The sequence below is a fragment of the Pelodiscus sinensis genome, chromosome 2, assembly GCF_049634645.1.
Source record: "Pelodiscus sinensis isolate JC-2024 chromosome 2, ASM4963464v1, whole genome shotgun sequence".
NCBI classification, from domain to species: Eukaryota; Metazoa; Chordata; order Testudines; family Trionychidae; genus Pelodiscus; species Pelodiscus sinensis.
Window position 1 is genome coordinate 177,936,230 of NC_134712.1, and position 24,979 is coordinate 177,961,208.

Here is a 24,979-nt window from a genome sequence, read left to right on the forward strand (position 1 = left end):
CTGCTTGCAGTCTAGACGCTCTTTTTTGAAAGAGGGTTTTTGGAAATATACTTTCGAAAAAGCCTCTTTCGAAAGAGGCTTGCAGTCTAGACATAGCCTTTAATTTTTAAGTAAATCCAAATTCCTTCTGATCCCTTGGCAAGCAATTATCACTTGATAACCAGAGCTTTCAGGCTGCATAAGAAAGATGTAAATAAAGTATTTTTAAGCTGACAAATAGACCCAGAAAAGTTTATGTATGTACGGCTGTGCTCAGAGATTAACTCATTCTTCCAAACAAGTTTCAGTGAGTTACAGCAGTGGTTTTTAACCAGGGATATATATACCCAAAGGTATACAGAAATCTGCCAGAGATACACTAACTCATTTAAATATCTTCCTGGTTATACACAAAAGGCTACATAAAATGCACTAGGAAATTCAGCACAAACTAAAATTTAATTTAGATAATGAAATATTTGTACTACTTTATTCTATGCACTGAAGTGTAAATACAATATTTTTATTCCAATTACCTTATTTTATAATATGGTAAATGGGAAAGTACACAATTTTTCAGTACTGCTGTACTGTGATTTTTATATTTTTTAATTTGGTTTTTAAATGAGGTGAAACTTGGGAATACACAAGACAAGTCAGACCCCAGAAAATGATACAACAGAATAGACAGTTTGAACATCACTGAGCTAGAGTATATTTCAATCCAAGAAAATATTTGTTGAAATGTTCAGGGCAATATGCTGTAGATTAGTCAATTTCTCATGATCATATTACATTTTCCAAAAAAACTGGACTCAAATGAGTTTTGTGCACATAATTAACCAGTTGCAGCACCTTAAGTTACCAACTATCGGCTATTATTTTGATATACGTTCTATTACAGAAAATAAACTTAGAAAAATTCAAACCGAATCCATAAATGCACTAATGAAATTCCCATTTCAATTACATATGTTAGAAAATATTGTTTTGAGACCCCATTAGCCGTGGGATCATTGCAGGTATTGTACGCCAACATAAAATTTCATTATGGGCATGCTGACTGATTTAGTGGGTTAACGGCTTCAAGTCAGATGGATTAGATATCTTGTGTAACCTACTGAAATAGATTTTGACCACTTATAAAACATGCACAGAAGATAAATTTTTTCACACATTTAATGTTGCAATACCAATATTAACTAAGATGAACTAAAAATAGCTGTCTCACACAGCAACTTTAGATCAGCTCCTTAATGAAGCTTTACATTCCCATTCATTCCACATGTTCTGTCACAATCAAGGAAGTGGGGCCTTGGCCTGTTATCTTATAATTCTGCAGCAGTCTACTATCAGCTCCTGGTTACCTTCAATTACCGTAAAATCTTGAGTATAATGCACACATTTTTCCCTTTTTTTTAGCATCAAAGACAGGGTGAGCATTATCTATAGGACATTTTTTTAAAAAGTTTTAAACTCACCCTCGGCAGGCGTGAGCTCGGTGCATGGGCAGCTAGATGGGGGAGGCTCCTCCGGCAGGCACCAAGCTTGGTGCACTGGCAGCTGGGAGGGGGGAGGGCCTCCCCCCCCCCCCCGCAGGCGTGAGCTCGGTGCACGGGCAGCTGGATGGGGGGCAGGTTTCCTTCCGGTTCCTTCCCTCCCATTCTCCTGTATAATGGGTGCGCATTATACCTAGGAGTTTGGGTTTTTCATGATTTTAAGAGTATAAACTCAGGGTGCGCACTATACGTAGGTGCACATTATACTCGAGATTTTACGGTACATCCAAACAGTTTCAAAGGACACACTACATCAACAGGATTTTTTTGTTGTTGTTGGAAACCACATCAGCTCTTAATGTTATCTGGAATCTTTGTGTAAACCATTTAATGGTCACTTTCATCAGCTGTATGTGACAGTAGAAGAGTTCACAAATTTGATACTGTCACAGCTACCCAACTTCCTGATTTATTTTGTATCTTGTATTAACCTGCAGTGTTCCCCAACAGTTCCTGCTTACAATGTTTCCACTCTAAAACAATTTTATATAGCTACAAGTGAAATGAAATTTTACAGTAAGGTGTCTGAGATCCCAAATAACCACAAATACACAAACATAGTTACAAATACATATACTTCTCTCCAGTTATGCATACAGTCAATTTTAGGTGCTATGATAATGGGCTAAATGGCTTTCCTTACATAATCTCCAAATTCACAGTTCAGAGATTTCTTTGCTGTGCAAGAGCTGATGCAATCACTGAGGATCCAATCCTGTAACCTTTACTCACAGAGCAGTTCCACTGAAGTGAGTGCTTACAGACTTCATCTGCATCCACTAAGGGCAGAAATCAAAATTCTCATGGCTTTACTAGGTGCTGAGTCATACAGCTAAGGACTACAAGACACAGACCCAATAATTCAGCCCATATGTTTGGAGGGAAGGGGGAGACTTACAAGTTATATCTGAGTAAGAGTTAAAGATTTTAGCCCACAAGTATATATACTATTTTGATTATTAGTTAAGTCAATTTTAACAGGACAAAAAATACACACTTATGAACTCTAAGTAAATGGGGAGAAGAGTAAATAAAATGGGAGAAATATTAATTTTGCTAATATATTCATAAGTTTTATATCTACACAAGTATTTTGCTAATGATCTGGGATCTTAAACAGCCATTTTATGGATTTTATTTTGCGCACACATTTAAGTTCTCTTTTAAAAATACAGTCCAAAGATACTGTGCATGCAGAACCATATGAACTGAAAAATTAGGGCTTGACTCTCACCTCACACGAGAGTTATACTGTCTTCCTCTGACATCAGTGGATTTACCCGAGTAAAAGGAGAATCAGGCCCTAAGTCTCCACTTAAAAGAGGCACCTCATATTTGCTCTAATGTTTGTAATGGAAATTATGCAAAAACAAACATGCACAACTCCTAATCATCATTTTCTTCATCATCAAATGAGAGAAGACTGCTATTTTTAATTTGTTTAGCTGCATTCAGAGGGGATGTTGAATCCTCCTTAATTTTCTTTGATTCCTTTTTCTTCTTACTTGAACTTGCAGTCAGGCCTGAAAATTTCCCTTCTGATGAACGCTTACTTGGCTTCCTGAACACAATTTTTCCATCAGCAGGCTCTGGTTCTTCATCTATAACAAAGACACCAACATCAACATTTTATTTTATATAATCATACATACAGAAGTTGACCCTTCCTCAGCTAAAACCAGCATGAAAAGACTTCTGAAATTTAAAAAAAAATAAAAAAAATCCACAAATAGCATTCCATTTTCCAGTGTCTGACTCATTTCTTTAGTGTCTGTAGATACTGAGTAGTCTTCATCCAGAGTTCTAAAAAGGAGCATGCTGCAGAGACAGAAACAATCTCTTACAAACTATATGTAAGCTCCAAACAGAAATACAGATTATGTGCCTTTAACTTCTCTGCCTTTATTTCACCCTTGGTAAATTAACACATCTTCTGCAATGTCTCACCAATCTCTCTGAAGGGCTACCTATGGTGAAATATTTTTATGGTAAAGAGTAGATGTTGTGCATATACTTCCAGAAACTGTGTCCAATTGCTACTTTAAGATTAAAAAACCCCAAAATCTTGGCATTACTTCTGTTGGCTTTGCAAACAACTTTCTATGGTCCTATTTTATGCAACTACATATTGTGTATCAACATGGTCACCAAACTGCATCCTAAAAATGCATAAAAGTTAATGAATTCTGCTCAGCTACCTGTGTGAAGGATTATAAGAATTTGAAATGAGAGAAATATTTTGGGAATACTAAGGTAAGGGTGAACAACTGCTGCATGAATGTACCATCTCATTCTGATAAACATAAAACCACTGTTATGAATCAAAACCAAAGTGTCATGCTGCACTGGATTACAATTGAAACAATTTATAGACTAAAGGACATTTATGAAAGAGACTGTGTTAAGAGAATTGTGCCAGAGCAGCCTCTCCTGTCCTCCCCTGCTAATAGAGGCAGCAGTGCAGGTAGGGGAAGGAGAACTCCTATTCTCCCCCACTGTTGCCCCAATATAGACACAGCAAAGGGGGTGGTGGTGGAGAAAATGTGATTAGTCAGCTCGATTAATCAACTACTCTTTTACATCCCTATTCTATGTGCACATTTTTAAGTACAATATTTGTTTTAAAACCAAATGGTGCAATAGAAGCTTCCTGATGACATAATAGTGTTTGAGAAGACGGATTTATTGATCCATATTTAATACTGTACTCTGTGCACTGTACCTTTTCAGTGTTATAGAAAGTCCTGTGAAATCTTATTTAAAATTAACCAAGCTGCTGTTTAAAGTGCATGCTCAGATTGTAACAACTCTTACATTGTTTAACAACAGTTTTAGGGTCCAAAACTCAGATATGCAGCCACAGAGCAGAATGAACTCAAGTCTGCATTTTTAGTCATTTATGAATAGAGAAAAGATCACCTAACCCACCTCCCAAAAAACCTTTTGCCTCACAAATCTTCTCCAAGCACAAATATCCTTTAAAGGACTACTGGACCAGGTACCACAGGTTGAACATCCCATGTCCAGTACTCTCTGGTCCGGCAACATCCGTGGTCCAGCATGATTTTATTTAGTCGGATGTCCAGTTATGAATACAGACAAGTTTCCTGCAGTCCCATAAATTTTGTTTACAGCCACAAGCCCTGGCTCTCAGTGTTCTCTGCTGTTATTTAGCTTTAATTTACCCCAAATGTCTAGGAGCCCAGTAAGAAGTGGAAGTGATGGCAATGCTGCTAAACAATATTGGCCACCCATGGTGCAGCAAATTCTCTGGTTCAGTACCAGTCAGATCGCGAGGATGCTGGATTAGAAAGGTTCAACCTGTACGGGCATAATACTGTGTACCAAATAAATCAACTCAGCAGCTTTTTGGTTTTGGAAAATACTTGTACACTGTAAAATGGTGGCTTTCATTAATAAAAATTAGGTCTAAAGTAAAACCTTCCAGAACCGTGAATGAAATAAGTTGTGTAATATAAACATGTTTATTAGCAGGCCTATTCTGAATTATACATAAGACCAGTTTATTTTGGTTTAACAAGATATTCTATTTGTTGTATATGACAAAAAATATCTATAGCCTCAATCCTGCAAAGACACACCTGACTAACTTTATACATGTGACTATATCCCATTACAAAATGTATAGGATCAAGACCTCCATACATACCAGCATCAATATATATGCTGCAGTAATAAGGTTCACTAGTGAATTGGAGCTGCAAAACCAAAGGAGCAGCACAAAATCTGCTTTGCTCAGACCTACAAAAACAGTGATTATGGCATTTCTGTGCCATACACAGCTTTTGTTTTTTAATAAGACAAATATAAACAGGTTAATCAAATCAAGGTTAACCATCACAATATAAACAGGTTAATCAAATCAAGTCTGGGACTGATGAATGAGGAGGTCTGTATCCTTTTCTGGACATTCCAGCCATTCAGTTAACTAAAGTCTCTCCCCGTAGTTAACTCTTGGAACCGAACCTAATTGTGTTGCCTGTAATGGTTAAAACCATAGACAGGGGGTCCTAGAGAGTCCCCAGGAATGTTAAGGAAGCAGGAAGTGAGTTGACAGGAGGCCAGGAGAGCCAACTGAAACAGCGTGTGGGCTTTTGAACTGAAATCAGTGGCCTTCCTGTTCCTGCTGTTGTATAACCAGAGCTGGATGGACACGAATTAAGTCAGGGAGCTATGCATGGAGTTCATATTCTTAGGGAAGGACTAAATCTTAAAACAGATGTGTCAGCAGAATAGTCAGTTGCGATTAGATTTTTTTTTTTTTAATTTTGGGTTTGTTGACTTCTGTATCCTGAGCACATGTAACTTCCCCTTCATACTGTAACTTTCCAAACTGAATTCCAGGGAAGCAATTCCAGGGAGCATCATTTTTAGATGCTCTAGCAATCAAGTAATGTTTCAACAAGTGTGTTTTTTATTAACAAGACAAAGAAACTACTCCTTTAAGACCATGATATGTTTCCTGTGTCCAACAAGGCAGGAAGTTCTGTGTACACCTGCCTAAGATTGCAAAGCCAAACTACTAAGAGAAATTATAATTTTCAAGATGAGTGAGGGTTAAGAAAGCTTGAGCATACCCTACAAAAAGGAATTCTCAAGTGCACCTTCCTGGGTTCTCAAAGGAGTTTTTTCATTTGGGTGGTGGCTACGATACCAATCCATGGCCAAGGAATCTATGACCTTGGGGAGTATTAACACATGCCTTTAGGGGGCAAGGTACTGACAAAGTGCCAGAGCGGGGAATAGCCTTGACAGGGACTAAAAAGCCTTGCTAGTTTTTCTTCAGGGTGTTGTGTATAAACGTTGACAAAATCAGTTTTAGCACATAGCCTAACTCAAACTGAACATCAGAGAATGGAGTAAATGTACATAATAAGGATAGGACTGTGGAGGGACAGCCGCATTCACATTTCTTTTAAATGTCTGAAGAGTATCTCACTTGAAAGTTTGTGCCTCTCACCAACAGAATTTGGTCCAATGAAAGATATGACCTAACCCACCTCGTCTGACTTCTCAATACCATCATTCAAGGACTAAGCATTAACCACATATGACAGTTTCAGTCTGACTAGTTCCCAATGGGGAAAAGTCTATAATAATATAGCAAAGGAAAACATTCTAGTACAGAAGAATGGGGAGTTGGCAGTTCCAAGTTTTATTACTAGCTCTTCTTTTTGCTAACCTGGTATGTGACCTGAGACAAATCAATTCACTTCAGCTTGTTTCCCAGTGAGCAAAATGGAAAAACTGGGAGATGTCTTTGTAACCTGAGGCCTTTATAAGGAAGAGCATGCTAGAGAAAGGGCAAAAGATCAGGAAGTACAGCACAACAGTAATTTCCTTAGCATTGGCTTTCAAAGACTGAACACTGTTTATGGAGTATTCAGAAGTAGCTGGATAGATTTTAGATTTCTGCTTGAAAACATATTACCAAGTTTGTATTACATGTTCAAGGACACTCCTTCCAGCAAAAGGAAACAGTTCAACTTCAGGCAGCCCTAAATTCTCACTTAAAATATGTCAGTAATATTAAACAGAGAATAAATCAGGTGAGAAACACCAGTTGCCCTAGAGATGTAGCTGGCTTCCATCAGGAAGGCAGGATAAGGGACCCTCTGGCAGTGGGATGAAATCTGCTGTGAACTTGGAGAAACAAATATGGTTTTACCTAAGGCAGGCATGTCCAAAGTCCGGCACGCGGGCCAAATGCGGCCCGCGGTCGGATTTAATACGGCCCCCCGCTTCTCCCGGCTCCCCAGTGCTTTTTTTAACTGGCACGCTCAGCGCGCCGCTTCGGGCCGCCGCCGCCGCCACCGCGGTCCCAAACCCTGCCCCTGCACTCCGCTTTGGGGCTGAGAGTGCAGGGACAGCCCCCGCTTCCTCCCCCTCTCCTGGCTCCCCGGCGCTCCTCTGACTGGCGCCGCTTCCGGCCGCGCCGCCGCCGTCCATGGCGGCCGCTGCGGTCCTAAAGTCCTCCATGTAGGGCACGTCCGCAGCCCCGCTCCCCCGCTTGGCTACGGGTTCGCCCTGCCCCCGGGCCACCGTGAGGCCAGCGTGCCCTGCGCTCTCCGCCCGCCTCTGACCCTGCAAGCCCTCTACCTTGGGGCTGAGAGTGCAGGGACGGACTCCGCAGCTGCTGAGATCAGGGACGGACTCCGCAGCTGCTCAAGCTCAGTATTGTGATTGGCCCTGCGCACTGTCAGCTTCCTGGTGGGCTCAGGCACGTGGAGCTCATCATTAGAGACTTCGCCACAAACAGCCACAAAGGCAAGAGAATTCTTGTTGGGCAGTGTATTAGTGCAGTGTATTAAACCTCTGGCACTGCGCTCACATGATCCCTTCCCCTTCTGGTCAATTTAAAAAAATGGCGACTGTAAATAAGAGAAGGAAAGTTGACAGTGAGGGCCGCCGCTTCCAGGACAGGTGGAAAGTGGAATATTTCTTCACTGAAATAGAGAATCACTGTGTTTGTCTGATATGCCAAGAGACTGTGGCTGTTTATAAGGAATTTAATGTCAAGAGACACTACCAGTCGAGACATAGCACATACGACAAGCTTACAGGGCACGACCGCAGTGAAAAGTTGAAGCAACTTGAAGCTGTTTTAATGTCACAACAGAAATTTTTCATAAGAGCCCGTGAGTCAAATGAAAATGCCACAAGGGCGAGCTATGAGGTGGCAACGTTAATTGCTAAAAATTGCAAATCTTTTGCTGAGGGTGACTTTATCAAAGAATGCGTTATGAAAATGGTTGATAATATCTGTCCCGAGAAGAAGCAAGAGTTTGCCAACATTTGCCTGGCTCGTAACACTGTAGCACGGAGAATTGAAGAGATTTCATCAGATATTAAGAGACAGTTGACATCCAAAGGAGTGGATTTTGACTTCTTTTCAATAGCCTGTGATGAAAGCACGGACCTATCTGACACAGCTCAGTTGCTGATTTTTATGAGAGGGGTGGACGATGAAATGAATGTGACTGAAGAGCTACTTGACCTCCAGAGCCTTACGGACCAAACAAGAGGAAAAGATTTATTTGTTTCTGTTAGTTCCGCCATAGATGACATGAAACTGCCTTGGAACAAAGTTACTGGGATTATTACTGATGGGGCACCTGCCATGGTTGGTGAACGAAGTGGATTATCAACCCTAATCTGTAACAAGGTGATCGAAGGAGTCGGCAAAGCTATTAAACTCCATTGTATCATTCATCAACAAGTTCTCTGTGCTAAACATCTCAAATATGATCATGTTATGAAATCGGTGCTAAAGACTATTAATTTTATTCGCTCTAAAGCCCTGTGCCACCGCCAGTTTGAACAGTTTCTACTGGACATCCAGGCTGAATACGAAGATGTTTTATATCACAACGATGTAAGATGGCTCAGTCGGGGGTCTGCACTGCAGCGTTTCTACTCTCTCAGAAAGGAAATCGGAGAATTCTTGGAAACAAAGGGACAACCAATGCGAGAACTATCTGATCCTATTTGGCTGGCTGATTTGGGGTTTCTAGTTGACATAACAAAGCATCTGAATGTACTGAACACGAGTCTTCAGGGGAAAGATGCAGCGGTGAACCAGCTTTATTCACACCTCAAAGCCTTTGGGACAAAGCTGCAACTTTTCATAAGGCAGTTGTCACAAACACAGCCCAATACCATACATTTTTCAGCATTGCAGGAAATAATGAACAGTTTTCCACAGGACAATATTAGTGCGCAAACGAGCAGGTATGCAGCAGACATTGCATCTCTGGCTGGGGAGTTTAAACGGCGCTTTCAGGACTTTGCAGCTATTGAAAATGAGATCAGCCTTTTCTCCTCTCCATTCTCTGTTGACCCCGAGGATGCTCCAGATCAGCTGCAGCTCGAGCTCATTGAGCTGCATTGTGACAGCGAGTTACGCAGTCGTCACCAACAGCTCTCTCTTGTGAACTTTTACCGCCAACTGGATAAGAGCCGGTTTCAAGAGATTCGAACATTGGCTAAGAAAATGCTGAGCTTGTTTGGCTCAACATATATGTGTGAGAAGACATTCTCTGCTATGAACTTTAACAAGAACCGCGTGAGGACAAGACTAAGTGACTCTCACCTGCGTGACATTTTGCGCATCAAAACCACTGCCTTTGAACCAGACCTAGCCTATGTACTGCAGTCCAGATCTCAGTTTCACCCTTCACATTAGTGTAGGCAAGTTTTTTTTTCAATTGAGAAGAATACATTGTAAAATCTCAGTTAATGTCAGTTGGTCTAAATCAGTTATAAATATATTTGGACACAACATGTATAGTTGGTGTTATGTCGTTTGCCGTTTGCAATAAACTTTGCATAAAATAGTTAATTTGCATTTAATTTTAATGGTTCAAGGAATGTCAGGCAAAATGGTCGGCCCTCACGCATGTTCACTTCATCAAATCTGGCCCTCTTTGAAAAAAGTTTGGACACCCCTGACCTAAGGAATCTGTAAGAAAGAGCAAGAACAAGAAAAGGAGACCCTAAATCAAATCTATATCAAATGTTTATGGAAAGCATTGAGATGTTAATGGCTGCCAAGAGTACCTTTTTTCAGCTAGTAATAAACTCTCTCTCAGATTACACTGGACTGAGTCTTTCTGCTTTTTATATTTATGCTGAAGACCTCCAGAAATGGAGTCCTGGAAGGAGTTAGTGAAAAACTTAACGAATCAACCTCAATGTTGGAAATTCTTAAACCAAAATCTGAAAAAAGCCAACATGAGAACTAAGACTTGATGACCGCAGAAAAGCGAGTAGATCAGCAAACAGAGTGCAAAAAACTGTAGGACATTAGTGCTGAAAACAAGGACTAAACTATATTAACCGGCTCTCCTTAAAGTAGTGTATGCTCTTAGCCATAGTTTCTTTTGCCACTATCCCAAATCCACTAGCATTATGAATGCGTAACCTGCCTGTGGCCTGCTGCGAGTGGAGAGCTGCTCCAGCCCCACCAGGCCGCTGCACAGGGCTGGGAGCCCTGGCACCAGCGCTGAACAGGGCTGGGGCTGGGAGCTCTGCAGGCTAGGGGCTTCCTGGGATCCCACTTAGTGGGTTAACCTAATGTTTAACCAGTTAACTGATGAATTGGGATTTTACATCCCTAAAATCTGCATTCAAAAACTGAGTTAGAATTCCAACTTAAAGCAGCATTTTTGTCTAGTACACTTCTGGACTTCAAGCTGTAAGTGTCCCTTTAATAAAAATGGCAAGAGAGGTTGTGTACCAGCCTGATTAATTTCTCAGTGGTTGCATGACACTAGGGGTTTGGATACAAATGTTTTATAATTGATTAATTTAGTCTCATCACAGATCTCTCTCACTTGGTCCAGAGCTATGCTTCAGCTTTTTCCCCCCTCCTTCTCCGTACCTGCCTCACTAACCATTTATTACAGGAATACACCAAACCCCTGTTTTTAAAACGATAGGATATCTGATGTTAGGGATGTTAAATTTCAATTAATCAATTTCCATCAACTACTCAATTAGTCGATAAGGGGGGTGCTCACTATCCCGCTGCACCTCTGCCTTTGAAATGTACAAGAGCCATAGGCGGCTCTTGTACATTTCAAAGGCAGAGGTACAGTGGGGAACCTGTGCAAGGCAGGACCAAAGCAGTCCCTGCTCACGTGAGGTCCTGACCGCTGCACCTCTCCCTTTAAAATGCACATTTCAAAGGAAGAGGTGCAGCAGTCGGGACCGGCACAACTTTTAAGCCAGATCCCCTAGCACCAGCTCCTGCTTCCCTCCCTTGCTGCCTCTCTAATGGAGGCAGTGTGGGTGAGGGGTCCGAGAAGCAATAAATCGAGTCACTACTTGATTACCCCATAAGCATACATTTATCGGGTAGTCAACTAGTTGCCTACATCCCTGCCTGATGTTCCTCACATAATCAGCCTTATTAATTTAATGAGGCAATCTAAATGAAGTACAAATTTATTGAAAACTTTTGATGTATTTTTGAAAGTCAAAATTAATTTCTAATACAAGATTTTAGAAATGGCTAAAGTCAAGGTCACTTACTAAGGCTATAGACCAGCTAAACAGCAGCTTGAACACTCCTTCTGATAAGTAGGGAGGCATCCGCAAAAATCAGGCAGAATTTTCCTCCTTAACCCCAAGCACTTTGAACAAACCTAGAATAATATTAAAAGAGTTCAAATGAATAACACTTGCTTATAAGTTTTAGTCAGCTGCATATATCAGAATATCCTAGAGACCAGAAGTACTAGAAAAGCAGCAGAAAAAAATTGTACAGATTATAATGAATGCAGACACACACAGTATCTTGTACCAATTACCAGTTTTGATTTTCTGCAATTTTATTTTTTCCCTGAAACCATGTTTATCATCTTTGATTCTACAGTAGTTTTTTAGAACACTTCAAGATAGAAAATTTAAGCAAAAGGATTATTGGTAAATAAATAGCAACTTAAAAAAAAACCCTCTAGCAAGTCCTCCATGGATAAAATGATTTCAGTATGGAAGATTATATGTAAAGGTTAATCATAGCTAAAGTGTTCACCATGACTGTATTTCCAAAAACCCAATGTAAGAGCATTACTAAATTTTACTCTGCCTCAGAAAGAGGTTAAGCGAAGCTGCAACATTAATCTGGAAAAAATAGCTGGTTAATTTAAGAGTATAGTTCATCACTTTCAGAAAAAGCATATCACGGGGAGGACTGTGGCTTGAAATAAAAGGTACAGTCATGTCAAAACAGTTAGTGAACAAATCTGTACAAGGAGGAATGTAAATTAGTTTAGAAAATCCCAGAATATCATCCCAATCTGATATCCATGGTAGAGACCTTTGGAATGAAGAATCACTGTGGCCATATTAAATGAGAAGGCAGAACATCAAATGTGGATATTTTCAGGACTTTTGAATAATTTCAATAATACACTTGTGTAAATCAGCCTCCATCCATATCTGGTTGTTGGGCACAGGTTATTTGGGACCTATCTGCTTGCCTCTGTTCTGATCCTGATATGGTAAAATGGATGGTTATTTCTGGTATTTTCTTCCTCCATCCCCATTCAGTCTTCATATCCAGGGCTCGACAAATAATGTAGTCTACTCGCCCGTGGCGAGAAGATTACACCCTGGAAGAGCTGGCGCAGAGCCATCTGTGCATTCACAGAACCTGCGCATGTGCAGAACCGCGTAGCTGGCGATACAGCTGGCGTGTTCATATCAATACACGTTAATAGAACAGTCTACTGCCAATTTAGAAGTTGACAACTTCAAAATAAATGTTAGACATAAGAAATTCCCTATAACAAGCTTTTCATTATTCTTTTTTGCCTTTTTAAAAAATGGAAATTAACTGGCAAAAAATGCAAACACAACATTCAAAACACCTCAAAGCCTGGAGCTAGCCAGCTGCACCTGACAATGGCTAACAAGAGACCTAAATTTGAATCCTTGAAACTGGGCATTAGGTTAGCATGATAAAGATAAAAAAGGATCAAACAGAGCTGCAGTACCATCATACCACGGCCATCTATACAGCAGTAGAAACACTCTCATGTGACCCTTCACAGGAGAAATCTCCCAGCACAGAAGTAAAGACTTAAGGTGTTTGCTCCCACTCGAACACAAAACAACAAGACAAAGGCAGGCGATGAACCCACTGATAGTAACTGCATTTTCAGTCAAGCACATTCTCTTGGCAAGAAAACAGGAGTAGACACAGTGAAGTGCTTCAGATTAAAGATATAAAATCCCACATAATCAGTTAACTGTGAGTAGTCGAGTAGTGTCTCGACTAGTCGTGGACATCCCTAGGCAGAACCGCTCACATTTTTATTCCAGCGGTCACATTTCAGTTTTACTGTTTTGGACTCAATATTTAATTTTTGCATTTGGATGGGTCAGAGGAGAAATCACAACCGTCAATCAGAAAAAAAATATTCCTAGTTTCTATGAATATTTTTTTTCCTTATGCAGTTTCAGTTCGTAGTAGAGTTTCTACTCAGACAGCATCATCATAATCTGAATCTGTCAAAGCATCCAAAACCACCTCCTTTCATAAACTGAATAAATCCTGAAATAGTCCCTTGTTGGGTAAATGGATGCTGTGTGTGACCAAAGTACTTTTTATGTTATCTTTTAGTTTCAACTAGTAGAGCCACAACCTTTGAGAGTTCCATCATCATCAACTTATACTGCGGGCAGTCAAAAATTTCTTCACAATGATGTTTTAGAAATGTTTTCAGGGTTGATTATGTTTGAATATTATGTTGAACACCCATACAATCAACCTTCTAAGATAACTGCACCCTTTACATTCCTTAATTTCATTTTACTTTTACAAAGTTCAATAAATTAGAGAGATCTCCTCCTTGTCATTTTTTGCTTTACGTTTCTGAATGGCTTCTTTAAAAGGTATATACAATTTTCTAGTCATCTTTACAGATAAGAATCAAAAGCAGCATTAAGCAAGAACACAGTGTCTTGTACTTATGTTTGTTGCCATTACAGAATAATTTCTCATGTTCAACCACTCTGCTTCCAATTGAGTCACTAGATTCCTTTACTTCCTACTTTTGTTTTTACTTATTTCATCACTTGCAGCATCTTGTAGTATATCTATGAGTTAAGATGTGTCTGGACTTTGGAGGATTATATTTAGGGTAAAATTATTTTTTTACATTCCTCCTTTGAGTTGTATGCAAAAAAAAGTTGTATACAATTTTCTTATTAAATTCAAATCTGCCTTTTTGTTTGTTCTAAATAGAATATCTGATCTTAAGCAATCTGAAGAAAATTATTTCCTGCACTTTGAGGGGAAAGTGACTCTTTTCTATCTTGATAAATAATTTGCCTATCTTGCATTTTACTAAAGGAGAATTTGTTTTATTTACTTCCAATCTATTCAATTGCTTGTTTGGTACATCTTCCTTCAATTTTAAGTCTGTTGAACAGATATTTCAAATATTTGACAGTGACTATGCATTTATTACCAATATTAGGGATCAATGAACTAATCAAACAGTCGATGGAAATTCCATAGACTATTAGATTAGCAGATAAGGGTGCTTCCGCTTTGAAATGTAGCAAGAGCCAGCCTGGCAGTTGCTACATTTCAAAGATGGAAGTGCCTCCTTGTGTTGTGCATTTCAAAGATCGAAACACTGCATGAAGCCTGGGGGCAGCAGGAGTCTCCTACTGACCCCGGGCTCCATACAGCACTTCCACTTTGAAATGTATGAGAGCCCCTGTGGGGACTCTTGTATATTTCAAAGGTGGAATGCTACCGCTGTGCCCCTGCCCCTGAGCTGGAGGAACTAGCTTTTAAGCCAAGAAAAGAATTAAATATGATTGTCACAAAACTATGGTATTTTTAGCTTACTTCCTTTTCACATCTGGAAACACAGAGGCAGCATCGTGTAACTAATCAGGTCTCTGGAGGTCATGGGCAAGTGCTATGTGAAATACAGAGTTCAGCCTGGGAACTAACGGGCAAATTATTTAGATGAGGAATTTGAATTGTGAATCAAAGATAACAGGAAACTGTAGAAAAAAAAAATCAAGCTTACATCTTCAGGTTAGGGATGTTAAATATCGGTTAACTGAATAGTTGATTAACCTCAAATTCTTATCAGTTAGTAGACTATTCTATAGTCCTTGGGCAGCTCCTGTCTGGTGGAGGAGGGGTCTGAGCTCCTGGAACCAACACGAGCCAGAACTGAGCCGGCTACCTGCCCTCCTGGCTCCTAATACACTTTAAATGCAGAGCTGCAGCGGGGGTAGGTCCAGGACCCAGTACAAGCCAGGACTGAGCTGGGCTGCCGGCCAGCCTGCTAAAAAAATTTACTGGCAAGGGTTGAGGGCAGGGGGAAATGTGTGTAGTTTATAGCATTAACGTATAAGCTTTTGCTTATCAGTTAATCGACTATACTATTACATCCCTACTTCAAGCCTGTTTTTATTTGCTTACTGTCTGTTTTGGGCTATTCTAAAATTCACTCTGCATCTTAGTACTTACCTGATTTTGACTCATTTTTGATCTCCTGCTTAATTTTCATCACTTCTTCCGGAGTCAGATCCCCTTTTTTCAGTACTACTACTTGTGGTTGTTCATCATCTTTGTCACTGCCACTCTCATCATCTTCCTCAGGAGCTGGGAGCTGTTCTCTCTAGATGAGTCAGAAATAAAAGCAACTCTGATCATCATATGAAATCAATTCTTGTGGTCAGGTAGGAGAGAGACTTGGCGATCACTGCATCAACCCTCTCAATAAGCTCTTCCCAAATACTGTGAAGTTACAGCTAAACCATCCAAAAGGACAGCAGATACACTAACCAGCATAACACTAACCAGCATAACATCAAGCTCAGAACATCAGCTGCACTTTAATCACATAACGCATCGCAGAAATATTTATGTTAAGGTCAAATTAAAAAAAAAATCTGCAACATTTTCCCCTTTTCCATTATTTGCAATGCCCTCTTAAGTCCTAAAGACATGGAGAGTATTGCTACCCTCTTTCCACAGCAATGCTCTCCATTTTCTAAACAGTAACATTTTCAGTGAGCAATATTGATCAAAGTTTCTCCATCCCCCAAAAATCAGTAGTCAGCCATTACCAACAGCAAAACTCCAGAAACGGCTCTTTTTAGTTAACATGCTCCCTCTGCTGGCAAATTCTGATCTGCAATATGTTAGTCTATTAAGGTTACAGGAAATTGTATGTATCAAAGGCAACAAAAAAAAATTAGTGCAAGTATTTCTTGACACTATCCTTGAATCCAGGTGTTAATGAAAATCACATTATGATGTGTGTTGTTTATTACTGTACTGAATTTTTTCCCCAAAGATGGAGTAGAGATGCTTTGTAAATAGCAATTTTATTGTTTGTATACTGCCTAAAAACCAGACATGACTAAGATTTCTAATTAAAACAACTGATAAATAATACTTACTCTGCTGACTAGAGCAGAGTGTGATATTTACAAGCTAGTGTCTGATCAAGCTCTTACATATAAGTGAAAACCTAAATTAACTGTTTACCTTTAAAGATGACAGTACTACTTAGATAAAAATTATTCAAGTTCTCACTTTGAAATCTATTAGATTTCATCATACGTACAGTATGATGGGGGCTAATTTGGCTACGACAAATCAGGAAAGAGATCTTGGAGTTATCGTGGACAGTTCTCTGAAAACTTCCACACAGTGTGCAGCGGCGGTCAAAAAGGCAAATAGGATGCTAGGAATTATTAGGAAAGGGATAGAAAATAAGACCCAGAACATCTTACTGCCCCTGTATAAAACTATGGTACCCCCACATCTTGAATACTGTGTACAGATGTGGTCTCCTCACCTCAAAAAAGATATTTTGGCCTTGGAAAGGGTTCAGAAAAGGGCAACTAAAATGATTAGGGGTTTGGAACGGGTCCCATATGAGGAGAGGCTAAAGAGACTGGGACTTTTCAGTTTAGAAAAGAGGAAACTGAGGGGGGATACGATAGAGGTCTATAAAATCATGAGTGGTGTGGAGAGGGCCGATAAAGAAAAGTTATTTATTAGTTCCCATAATAGAAGAACTAGAGGACACCAAATGAAATTAATGGGTAGCAGGTTTAAAACTAATAAAAGGAAGTTCTTCTTCACACAGCGTGTTGTCAACCTGTGCAACTCCTTGCCAGAGGAGGCGGCGAAGGCTAGGACTATAATAGAGTTTAAAGAGAAGCTGGATAAATTCATGGAGGTTAGGTCCATAAAAGGCTATTAGCCAGGGGATAAAATGGTGTCCTTGGCCTCTGTTTGTCAGAGGCTGGAGAGGGATGGCAGGAGACAAATCGCTTGATCATTGTCTTCGGTCCACCCCCTCTGGGGCACCTGGTGCTGGCCACTGTTGGTAGACAGGATACTGGGCTAGATGGACCTTTGGTCTGACCCAGTACGGCCGTTCTTATGTAAAAAAAACAGGATCATTTTTGGACAAGACAGTAAGGGCTAGATTCTTTTCCCCTTGAAATGGATAGCAACATAGGAGACACCCCCATTTTTTTATTTAAGCAATAGAGAATTTATGGCATAAACTTTATGGCAGTATAGAAGGGTGCTTTTAATCATATATATGCTTTTAAAAACAACAAAATAACAGTGTCTTCTTGAAACAAAAGGAGTTAAAAGTAAGTTCAGATACTACATCCACCTCCAGCCCATTTCCTGCCTCTACTCAGCTGTTCTTGGGCCAGCAGTTGAAAGGAGGCAGGACAATGGTTAATACAGCACAGACAGGGGTTTTCACGCAAAACTCCCCATTTTCTGGAAGAACCCTTATTCCTCAAAAAATGAGGTTTATAGGGTTTATTTCAAAAAATGAGTTTTTTTGTGCGAAAAACCCCTTCGAGACTGCTTTTTTTCCTGAGGGTTGGATGTTTCTAGAGGGACTGTTTTTTTGGCTTTTCACTTGTGTGGTCCCCAAGTGATTTTTCTGTGGGACAGTGGCCCCTAACCCAAAAAATGTTCCCCATCCCTCTCATAAATAAAAACAATGTTGAAACCTTTTGTGTTGGACATAATATTTTATTTAAAAATGAAGCCTGGTCAACAAGCCCCCATTTGGGGCTCAACCCCCATCTGACTGTCACATCATAACACTCCTGCACCCCCCACCCTGAACCCTCCTGCCTGAGCTCCTTACCCCCACATATCTATACTCCTGCACCCGCACATCCTGTCCCCTGCCGTAACACTCCACCACCCACTCACCCCAAACCTGTGCCGAGCCCATCATACATCCAACACACGTGCCCTTAGAACCTCATACATCCCAATCCAAACTCCTGCAACTTCACATCCCCAACCCCCACCATAAGATTGACAGCAGGAGCTTGCAAACAGGTGAGTGCTAACAGGGAGTTTAGAGAGGGAGTTGGGAAGAGCACGAAGTTCTCTTGCCTTTCTTTTTAAATCCCTTCTCCAGGACAGCAGCAATGGATGGTAATAGGTCTGCTGTTGTTACCTGCAAGGAGTGTGCCATGTTTGTCTTCCTCCCGGAAGAAAGAACAGATTTCATCTGCACTAAGTGCAAGCTGGTCGCCATTTTGGAAGAAAAAATTAGAGGACTGGAGGCCCAAGTGTCAACCCTATGCTCTGTCAGAAAGGATGAAGACTTCCTTGATAGTAGGTAGCATTTAATCCTTCAAGCATGGAAGGCGGAAGAGCCAGAGAGGGCAGTATAGGACCAGGAAGAGAACTGGCAGCATGTAACTTGTAGAAGGGGAAAAAGGCCAGCATGGGAACCCCCCAATGTTATAGAGGTAAGTAATCGCTTTCAGGCTCTCTCCACAGACTCTGCAGTGCTGAATGCTTTGGAAGGGACCTCACAAGGAAGAAACCGGAAAGGAACACCATCTACTAGAAGGCATGGAATGCGTAGTCCATGGGGATGGGGGTTCCACGGCCACCGCCCCCAAAAGAAAACAACGGATGGTAGTTGTTGGGGACTCCCTCCTAAGAGGGATTGAGCCATCCATCTGCCGTCCGGACCTGGAATCTTGAGAGGTGTGCTGCTTACCAGGAGCTTGCATTCAGGATGTGACTGAGAGGCTTACCAAACTGATCAAACCTTCGGATGGCTACCCCTTCCTGCTTCTCCACGTGGGAACTAACGATACGGCCAAGAATGACCTTGAGCGGGTTACTGCGGATTATGTAGCGCTGGGAAGAAGGACCCAAGAATTCGGCACGCAAGCGGTGTTCTCATCCATCCTCCCTGTTGAAGGGAAAGGACTGGGCAGTGATCGTCGAATTGAGGACATAAATGCTTGGTTGCGCAGGTGGTGTCACAGAGAGGGCTTTGGTTTCTTCGACAATGGGACTCTGTTCCAGGCACAAGGATTGTTAGGAAGAGATGGAATCCACCTAACGAAGAGAGGAAGGCGCATCTTCGCAGGCAGGCTTGCAAACCTAGTGAGGAGGGCTCTAAACTAGGTTCGTCGGGGGACGGTGACCAAAACCCTGAGGGGAGTGGCAAAGTGGGATACTGGGAAGAAATGCAGAGAGGAACGAGCAAGAAAGGAGTACCCCTGATTCGAATGGAGAAGATAGGGCGATCAACTGGTTAAGTGAGGTGTTTGTACACTAATGCGAGAAGCCTGGGCAACAAACAGGAAGAACTGAAGACCCTGGCCCAGTCCAAGACATATGATTTAATTGGGATAACACAGACTTGGTGGGATGACTCGCATGACTGAAGTGCTGTCATGGAAGGGTATAGACTGTTCAGGAAGAACAGGCAGGGGAGAAAAGGAGGAGTTGCACTATATGTAAGAGAGCACTATGATTGCTCTGAACTCCAGTATAAAGAGGGAGAAAAACCTGTTGAGAGTCTATGGGTTAAGTTTAAAGGAGCAAACAACAGCAGTGATGTTGTGGTTGGTGTCTGCTACAGGCCACCGAATCTGGCCGATGAGGTAGATGAGGCTTTCTTCGGACAACTGAGAGAAGCTTCCAGATCAAAGGCCCTGGTTCTCATGGGCGACTTTAATCACCCTGACATCTGTTGGGAAACCAATACGGCAGTACACAGGCAATCCAGGAAGTTTTTGGAGAATGTTGGGAAGAACTTCTTGACAAGTGCTGAAGGAGCCGACCAGGGGTCGTGCGCAGCTTGACCTTCTGCTCACAAACAGGGAGGAACTAATAGGGGAAGTAGAGGTGGGCGACAACCTGGGAAACAGTATTCATGAGATGGTAGATTTCAGGATCCTGATCAAAGGAAAAAAGAGAGTAGTAAAATGCACACCTCAGACTTCAAAAAAGCAGGTTTTTTGACTCTCTCAGAGACCTGATGGGCAGAATCCCCTGGGATGCTAACATGAAAGGGAAAGGAGTTCAGGACAGCTGGCAGTATTTTAAAGAAGCCTTACTGAAGGCACAAAAAGAAACCATCCCAATGCGTAGCGAGAGGCAAACATGGTAGGAGACCAGATTGGTTAACAGAGGAAATCCTTGGATAACTTAAGCACAAAAAGAAAGCTTACAAAAAAGTGGAAACTTGGACAAATGACCCAGGAGGGGTTTTAATGTATAGCTCTAGAATGCCAGGGGGTTATAAGGAAGGCGAAAGTGCAAATGGAACTGCAACTGGCTAAGGATGTGAAGGATAACAAGAAAGGTTTCTACAGGCATGTTAACAAGAAGAAGGTGATCAGAGAGGATGTGCGGCCCCTACTGGATGAAGGAGGTAACCTAGTGACAGAGGATGTGGGGAAAGCTGAAGTACTCAATGCTTAGTTTCCAGGGAACTATAGGCCAGTCAGTCTTACCTCAGTTCCTGGAAAAATCATGAAAGGGATCCTTAAGGAAGAGATGAAAGTGATTAGGAATAGTCAGCATGGATTCACAAAGGGAAAGTCGTGCCTGACCAATCTGATTAGCTTCTATGATGAGGTAACTGGCTCTGTGGACGTGGGAAAGTCAGTGGATGTGATATACCTTGACTTTAGGAAGCCTTTTGATACAGTCTCCCACAATATTCTTGCCAGCAAGTTAAGGGAATGTGGACTGGATAAATGGACAGTAAGAGGAATAGAAGGATGGCTAGAAGGCTGGGCCCAGCAGGTAGTGATCAATTGCTCAATGTCATGATGGCGGTCGGTTTCTAGCAGAGTGCCCCAAGGTTCGGTTCTAGGAACAGTTTTGTTCAATATCTTTATTAATGACCTGGATGTGGGGATGGATTGCACTTTTAGCAAGTTTACAGATGACACTAAGCTAGGGGGCAAGGTAGATATGCTTGAGGGCAGAGATAGGGTCCAGAGTGACTTAGACAAATTGGAGGATTGGGCCACAAGAAATCAAATGAGGTTCAACAAGGACAAGTGCAGAGTCCTGCACTTGGGACGGGAGAATCCCAAGCATTGTTACAAGCTGGGGACCAACCAGTTAAGTAGTAGCTCTGCAGAAAAGGACCTGGGGGTTACAGTGGATGAGAAGCTGGATATGAGTCAACAGTGTGCCCTTGTAGCCAAGAAGGCTAATGGCATATTAGGTTGCATTAAGAGGAGCACTGTCAGCAGATCCAGAGATGTCATTATTCCCCTTTATTCGGCTCTGGTGAGGCCACATCTCCAGTTCTGCCCCCCCCACTACAAAAAGGATGTGGACGCATTGGAGAGGGTCCAGCGAAGGGCAACCAAAATGATTAGGGGGCTGGAGCATATGACTTATGAGGAAAGGCTGAGGGAGTTGGGTCTGTTTAGTCTGCAGAAGCGAAGAGTGAGGGAGAGGGGTGATTTGATAGCAGCCTTCAACTTCCTGAAGGGAGGTTCCAAAGAGGATGGAGCAAGGCTGTTTTCATTAGTGACAGATGGCAGAACAAGGAGCAATGGTCTCAAGTTGTGGTGGGAGAGGTCCAGGTTGGATATTAGGAAAAACTATTTCACTAGGAGGGTGGTGAAGCACTGGAATGGGTTACCTAGGGAAGTAGTGCAGTCTCCATCCCTAGAGGTGTTTAAGTCTCAGCTTGACAAAGCCCTGGCTGGGTTGATTTAGTTGGGATTGATCCTGCCTAGACCAGGGGGCTGGACTTTGTGACCTTCTGAGGTCTCTTCCAGCTCTATGATTCTATGAGAACACAGCCTGAATGTGCACTATTTGAAAAGCTGGATTTGACAAGTTATGATGTAAATGTCAAAGAAATGTGCAAAAAGATGCAGTAGCAGAAGTCCCATTAAATACAGTCTGTATGATTCATGTCAATTATCAGTAATATTAAGTTGCATATTTTGATGCAATTTGGCTCTTTGGTTTGAAAAGGTTGCCGACCCCAATCTTAGGGCTTGAAGGTTTCCAGTTTCCCTTGTTTTTAAGCCGGTTGCTCAGTGCAGCAGGCTGTTGATGTAAGACGGGAGCCCCGATAACAGTCCTTGGCTCTGAAATAAGCCTTGACCTCAGGTGCTTCCCCGGGGCTTCCGTTAGGCCTGAGGAGCTCCCTTCGGTGGAATGCCACGGGCCCTCGTTGTACAGCAGCACAGAGATCGGGCCGGGGAGACTCTTCTTCTCCCTGGGCCGCTGCCCGGAGTGGGTGGGGGCCGTTTGTGTCCACGCGGGACACTGACGTTCGAAAAGAGGGCGAGGCTCCCGCACAGGCGGGGGAGGGAGGTCAGGGCTGGGAGCAGCAGGCGGGGGAAGCGGCCATGCTCACCTGCTTGAGGGAGCCCATCCCCGGGTCTCGGCAGCGTGGCGGGCTGTGGCCGGGCTCCCGAGGGGCAGGGGCGTGTCATTACCTTGGTCTCCACCGTGGGCCCCTCCCGATACCCGACCTCCCTCTTGAGGCGGCTCAGGAAGGCGGGCTCGGCCGGCCGCACGTACGAGACCTGCGTCTTTTTACTCATGATGGCGACCGCCGCGCACAGAGACAAGCAGGCAACGGCAACAGCAACAGCGAGATCGAACGACGCACTTCCGCCCAGGCCGGAAGTGAGAAACCGACCCGAGCCCTTTCTTGGTCACATGACGGGGGCGCTGTCTGACAGGCGCGTCAGGACGTCCAACGCTCATGGCCGCCCCGGTGATGACTTCATAGAGGGAGGCGGCCCCGCCCTCTCCCGACACTTAGCGCCAAATTCAAACGGGCCGCCATTTTGAGCCGCGGTTTGTGTCGGTGCTAAGGGGGGGGGGGGCGCGCGCCGGGCAGAGAAGCGGGGCGGCAGCGCGCGCACCATGGCTCCTGGCACCAAAGGTGAGAGGATCCCAAGGGGCTGCCCGCGCGGCCTTTGCTCCGCTTTGCGATGCTGCTCTGGCGGGGACGGGCTTTTATCCCCCGGGGCGGGGAGGGAGAGGAGCGCCCGGAGCTAGCGCCGGGGCCGGGTGTCCTGCCTCCCGTGCCCCCTCCGCGGTGTTTCCCACGTCGGTGCGGGGCGAGCAGCCTGGCTGAGTGCGCAGCGCCGCGGGGCCAGGCTGCGGGGGGGGGGGTCTTTTCCGTGTCCACGGCAGCTGCGGCTCTGGGGGGCGGGGAGGGGCGGCTGCCTGGGCGGACTTGGGGGGAAGAAGGTGGTTTGTGTAAAAGGAAATCTTGCCTTACTCGTCTGCTAGAAAACACTTTAAAAACGACACATTGCCGAGTAGCGCGGGAGCGGAGCAAAACGTGCAGAGGGTAGCGTGAGCTTTCCTGGGCACAACCCACTTTTTCAGATCTAGCGCTCTTTGAGGGAGTCAACAAACGTGGACGAGGGGGATCCAGTGGACATAGTGTGCTTAGATTTCCAAAAAGTCTTTGACAAGGCCCCTCACCAAAGGCTCTTAAGTAAAGTAAGTTGTCATGGGATAAAACGGAAAGGCAGCATGTCCCAGCCAGAAAGAAAACAAATAACAGGGCCTAGGGCGGAAGATTGTCAGGGGTGCACATAACGCACCCGGCCTGGGGAAGAGTGAGACACAGTGTCCTGTAAAAATGAGGAAGTAGCTCCACGAATAGCGGGGAAAGGGATGACCAGGGGGTAATGATGTGGGCGGAGAGGGACCTGGCAGCACTTACACAGAGCTCATGCAGCTAGAGTACATAAGAGAAAAAGCAGGGTGCCAGCTTCTGGCTAGTGCTGAACAAAAGTCTTAAACATGCCTGAGAGTAGCTTGTTATGATGCATCCTAGACAACTATCTGGCTCAGGAAAGGTGCAGCTCAACCTCAGTGTGGACTAGGGATGTTAGATGTTTCATTTAATTTAATTTAATAATCATGTAACTGTGCTAAATCTTATCAATTATATGATTATTTAATTATCCCTGGGGGCAGGTGAATCTGGCAGCCAGTGCAGTGCGCTCTGTGCCCCCTGCCACTTCACACTGCTGCCTCTGTATTAAATGCAGCAGTGCTGGGCTGCAGCAGGCCCTGTTTATGGTAATCCTGGGCTGGCCGCAGACAGAAGCTGCTCCTCATCCTGCCTGATACAGATGCGGGGGGGGGGGGGGGGGGGGGAAACAGCTCCGTGAAGCTGGTGCTCCTGGGGATGTTATGTGCCATGGATGTTGCCAGACAAGAGAGTGCTGGACCAGAGAGCTTCAACCTGTAGATGCCCTTTTTCCTCCAGATAAGAAATTCAGGTTACTAACATTCCTTTAAAATGGAAAATGCAAGCAGTTAGATAATTTAAGCTATTGATTACTTACTGACTTTGTACCTCCTCTAGGTCTGTAGGTGGTGAAATGCTATTCATTCAATAATTTTTTAAAAATTGGTTAATTGTCTTGTGCTGTTTAATGTGTAATTTTTTGGCAATGTTGCATATTAGTTTGAAAATAGCAAATGCTGCTTTATAAATTGATAACCTTGTTACAGATTGCTTCAATTAAGCATATCAGAGTTGAAATACTGTAGCATTGGCACATTTGGGACTATTTTTCTCATAGTGGAAGAAGCATTTTAATGTATCAAACATGCTCTT

The 24,979-nt window shown here is 43.0% G+C and overlaps 2 protein-coding genes and 1 long non-coding RNA gene across 5 annotated transcripts in view; 1 reads left to right on the forward strand and 2 right to left on the reverse strand.

Annotated features, from left to right (window-relative positions):
* Positions 1 to 572: 572 nt before the first annotated feature.
* KIAA1143 (KIAA1143 ortholog) lies at positions 573 to 23,014 on the reverse strand. 2 transcript variants are annotated; one of them, XM_006116412.4, is made up of 3 exons: positions 22,824 to 23,014; positions 15,565 to 15,715; positions 573 to 3,139 (listed from the first exon to the last, which is right to left on the reverse strand). In XM_006116412.4, the coding sequence occupies exons 1-3, from the start codon at positions 22,929 to 22,931 to the stop codon at positions 2,925 to 2,927; spliced, it is 474 nt and encodes a 157-aa protein (XP_006116474.1). In that variant the 5' UTR covers positions 22,932 to 23,014; the 3' UTR covers positions 573 to 2,924. The 2 variants fall into 2 exon arrangements, with proteins under 2 accessions (XP_006116474.1, XP_006116475.1); XM_006116413.4 differs by having other exon boundaries at positions 22,742 to 22,880.
* On the reverse strand, positions 5,649 to 11,588 carry LOC142827276 (uncharacterized). The gene is made up of 2 exons (XR_012901908.1): positions 10,012 to 11,588; positions 5,649 to 7,227 (listed from the first exon to the last, which is right to left on the reverse strand). It is a non-coding gene; the product is annotated as an uncharacterized LOC142827276 (long non-coding RNA).
* Positions 23,001 to 24,979, forward strand: part of KIF15 (kinesin family member 15) — a 61,830-nt gene continuing 59,851 nt past the window's right edge. For both annotated transcript variants that reach the window (XM_075921863.1, XM_075921864.1), the window contains exon 1: positions 23,001 to 23,278. In XM_075921863.1, coding sequence (XP_075777978.1) covers positions 23,260 to 23,278 — 19 coding nt within the window. In that variant the 5' untranslated portion in view covers positions 23,001 to 23,259. The remainder of the gene's footprint in view (positions 23,279 to 24,979) is intronic.